At 45.2% G+C, this 1,497-nt stretch overlaps 1 protein-coding gene across 1 annotated transcript; it reads left to right on the top strand.

Annotated features, from left to right (window-relative positions):
- The first annotated feature begins 229 nt into the window (after positions 1–229).
- Positions 230–1,180, top strand: LOC100714462 (olfactory receptor 6C75-like). Its single transcript, XM_003466118.5, has one exon. The coding sequence runs from the start codon at positions 242–244 to the stop codon at positions 1,178–1,180; it is 939 nt and encodes a 312-aa protein (XP_003466166.3). The 5' UTR covers positions 230–241.
- Positions 1,181–1,497: the final 317 nt, after the last annotated feature.

The raw sequence follows: 1,497 nt of genomic DNA, 5'->3' as shown, positions 1-1,497 counted from the left end.
TTGACTAATTAGGCAAACCGTTATTCTCAACTCATCTTCAAAAGCTTTATTTCCTTCTTTTCTTCAACTATTATTAATCCCTTCTCCTTTCCTTTCCCTTCCCCCTCTGTCACATCCTCCCCTTCTCTTTGGAACAACGGTCAGTTTCCTAACACGAACGCTTTGCTTTTCTCCATTTTTATATTTCTGCATTCTCAAAAGACAAAGAAGATTGATAAAGCACAGACAAAGGAAGATAAAGATGGAGATAAGGAATGGGACAGCTGTCCAGGAGTTCACCCTGGAGGGCTTCCCTGCAGTCCAGCACCTGGGGAAGGTCCTCTTCCTGCTGCACCTGCTGGCCTACCTGGCCTCTGTCACGGGGAACTCGCTCATCATCACCATCACCTGGGCTGACCGCCGCCTCCACACCCCTATGTACTTCTTTCTCAGTGCTTTCTCCTTCTGTGAATGTGGTTTCATCACCACAGTTATCCCAAAACTACTGAGCATCGTTCTATCTGGAAGACAAATAATTTCCTTTGCTGCCTGCTTCACACAAGCATTTTCTTTCCTTTTCCTGGGTGCAACAATGTTTTTCCTGATGGGCGTGATGTCCCTGGATCGCTACCTGGCCATCTGCAAACCTCTGCACTACCCCACCCTCATGAACATAAGGACGTGCGTCCTCCTGGTCACTGCATGCTTCTCTTTGGGATTTCTGCTTATGGTGATTCCAGTCATAAAACTGTCCCAGCTGTCCTTCTGTGGCCCCAATGTCATCCCTCACTTCTTCTGTGATTTGGGACCCTTGGCAAGGCTCTCCTGTCCTGAAAGCAGATCTATTGAAGCACTGTTCTACAACCTCGTCTCTTTTCTGCTTTTTACATCCTTCTTTATGACTGTCATCGCCTACAGCAACATAGTGATCACAATCCTGCGCCTCCCATCAGTCAAGGAGCAGAAGAAAGCCTTCTCCACCTGCTCCTCTCACCTCATTGTCCTGTCTCTGATGTATGGTAGCTGTGTATTCATCTATGTGAAGCCAAAGCGAGCGAACAGACTGGACACCAACCGAGTGGCTGCTCTGGTGAACACGGTGGTGACCCCGTTGCTGAACCCCGTCATCTACACCCTGCGCAACAAGCAGGTGCACCAGGCACTAAAGGATGCTCTGTCCAAGGTGAAGTTGCAGAAATAAAATCACAACATTTTAGTGGAAGGGTTCACCTTACATGACACTGAGTCCAACTGTTTTCTATTTCCAGGATCATATACTAGGAAATAATGTCCACTTTTTTAGGTTGTGTTTGCTAATCCACGAATCATCCTTAATGTATCCAACAACTCAATTTGAAGGCACTCATCATTTCATATTATGATGAAAATGTTTTCCAGAAACATTTCAGCAATTTGAAAGTAATCAAATTCACCATATTTAATAAAGGGACTAATATAGGCATAATTCTTTGTTAGGTTGTATGTCACAAGCAAAAGTGTGTGGTGCAAATATGTGCC

The sequence above is a fragment of the Cavia porcellus genome, unplaced genomic scaffold, assembly GCF_034190915.1.
Source record: "Cavia porcellus strain 051 isolate PalLab524CR breed Dunkin Hartley unplaced genomic scaffold, mCavPor4.1 scaffold_23, whole genome shotgun sequence".
In the NCBI taxonomy this organism is placed as follows: Eukaryota; Metazoa; Chordata; class Mammalia; order Rodentia; family Caviidae; genus Cavia; species Cavia porcellus.
This window is presented reverse-complemented; position numbering and strand designations above follow the sequence as displayed.